At 33.7% G+C, this 2441-nt stretch overlaps 1 protein-coding gene across 2 annotated transcripts in view; it reads right to left on the reverse strand.

Annotated features, from left to right (window-relative positions):
- Nucleotides 1–372: 372 nt before the first annotated feature.
- The window catches only part of LOC107090896 (E3 ubiquitin-protein ligase TRIM33-like), a 17397-nt gene continuing 15328 nt past the window's right edge, over nt 373–2441 (reverse strand). For both annotated transcript variants that reach the window (XM_015384522.1, XM_015384523.1), the window contains 2 exons: nt 1109–1261; nt 373–951 (listed from right to left, as the gene is read on the reverse strand). In XM_015384522.1, coding sequence (XP_015240008.1) covers nt 769–951; nt 1109–1261 — 336 coding nt within the window. In that variant the 3' untranslated portion in view covers nt 373–768. The remainder of the gene's footprint in view (nt 952–1108; nt 1262–2441) is intronic.

The following is a 2441-nucleotide window of genomic DNA, read 5'->3' on the forward strand; positions in this document are numbered from 1 at the left end:
TTTTGTAATTGTGTTGCGGCTTTTGTATTTGTTTTGTGGCTTTTGTAATTGTGTTGCAAAAAAAAACTTCCAGCTTGCAGCCCCCTCAGATTGGAATGAACTACAGGACTTGACACTTGAGTTGGTCTCTGTTCATGTAGTTAAGGCCATTTTAAACCAGTTTATAAATAAGGTATCTTCAACTCCATCAACCTGCCTGGGATTTTTGAAGGAAAATGGCTGCTAAATTGTCAAATTCAACATATTTAACATTTTATTAATACTGCAATCTCCTGATTTGAATAATTAAATTCATTAAAGATAAGCCAGACAACCTTTAAGATAAAAATGGAAAAATAAAAACAAAGGAAACATTTTATGCTTTAATCTGAATTCACTAATGACCTTTATTTCCATTGACAGTGACTGGTATTCACCAAAAACAAGTGACTGTATTAAAAGTCCCTATCCTGATGGTGGAAATATGACTGTTAGCCACAAAGATCAAACATTAAGAAGAAACTTTCTGCTGATTGAAAAAAATGAACTTGTTGAAAAGCAGAATTATAAAAATAGAGCACATTTGTTAAACAGACTGGCTTTCTTGTTAAACAGAGAGGACACTTTTGTAAAAATGTTTTGCAAAATTATAAACACACATATGAGTAAATAAACTCTGTAAATAAGTTTAGTTGAGTTATTTTTCCCCCAAAATCTTAAATCCCATAAACACCAGTACATGTTTGCTGATTTACACTAGTAGACTTAATAGAACATAAGAGATTTAGTCTATAGGTAGAATTTTCTTCCACTAAAGACGTGTCTCCTTTTCCTGCTGAGCCACCGGTTGCGAGCTTTGTTCATCCTGTCCTGGCTGGCGGACAGGAATGTCCGGTCAGGGAAGATGTCCTTCAGATTGCTCAGGAAAAACACCTCCAGGGTTCGGCCAGCCTGGGCCACCTCTGAGTCTGGCTGCGCACAACAAACAGAGGAACAATTAAAACAGCTCGACATGATCTAATTCTCTGTAAATAGACATTCACCCAATGGAAGAGAACCTCAGCTTGTCGTTGCTCTTTGAACATTTTCACTTCTTGGAAGCTACATTTTTTTCTAACAATGAACTTACATAATTAAAAGTAGCGCAGTTCTTGAACATCAGCAAGATGTCATCAACAAACTGCTCTGCAGTGAAGTAATGGAGAGTGTTGCATTTGTCCAGTTTCCTACGGATGACTGACAAATCGATGGGCCTCTTGATGATCTGATAGTAGTTTCTGGCCTATATGGAATTTGGAAAGAGGAGAGGCATTTGACTCACATCCACATGTTTGAGATTAAATGTTTTTTTAAGTTAAAAAATTGTAATGTTTAAAAATACAACATCCTACATGCAGACAATAGAACAATAGCTTTTAGAACGACCTTTAGTGACAGTCGTGTTTAAGGAACGAAGGGTAATGCGAAAAAGCCCCTCCTGAGTCCCAGTATATGCCGCAGTCATACTTTTCATCTACTTTTATTTATTTATAATCACAAATTGGTTTTAAAATATTCTGTAACCAGTTTTTGATACCCGTTTTGAGTCCAGAGTTACAAAGTTGGGTATGGACTGTTGTTGCTTTATTGTTGCAAGCAAAGAAGACATTTTGTAAATGAAAATTTAAGTAAAATGTCAAATTAAACTTTGCAAAACAATTTTAACGATAAAAATAAAATTAAAAAGGTACTTATTTTTATTTATTTTTTTTATCTATGAAGATTCTCAGTCATCCAAGTCATGATCAATCTTGAAAAGTTCACTTTAGGCAACTGGACATAAAGATGAGAGGTGAAACGTCTTCTAGAAAACGTCACGTCCAGCTGCCTAAACGGAACTTTTCAAGCTTGATTTTTTATAGATTGTATATTTTTGAATAGTTTTATACACAAATTGCATTCTTTTTAAAATTTCCCATTCTTCACTTCAAGCCTAACTAAAACTATTGATGTACATTGACCCATAAAATTGCTGTTGCTAACGGTAACAACAGCAGGCCAATAGAAATGCTTCATTGCTCCTCTCTCCAGAGGGAAGCCTATCCCCAGAAATAGAGACAATTTTAAATAATGCAATTTGAAAAATACGCCATTTGTAAAACCTAATCTAAAAAAAGGGATTTCAAAAACAATTTAGAAGATGTAAAAACTAAATTAAAAAAAAAGAAATTTAATTAATATTAAATTATTTTTTAAAAATGGAATATGTTCCTATTATCCTTTTTTGCAAGAACGATGTTGGCAGAGACGCAGCTGTTGAACAGCCAGTTCCTCATTCGACTGAAATACTTAATCACAGCAAAGAGCTCAGGTCCTGCTGCTTAACACACACAATCAGTCCTGACATGGAATATTCAAGTACCATATATGAATTTCATAATAAATGTTTTATATATATATATATATATATATATATATATATA

Source organism: Cyprinodon variegatus, unplaced genomic scaffold (assembly GCF_000732505.1).
Source record: "Cyprinodon variegatus isolate N-32 unplaced genomic scaffold, C_variegatus-1.0 Scaffold314, whole genome shotgun sequence".
Taxonomy (NCBI): Eukaryota; Metazoa; Chordata; class Actinopteri; order Cyprinodontiformes; family Cyprinodontidae; genus Cyprinodon; species Cyprinodon variegatus.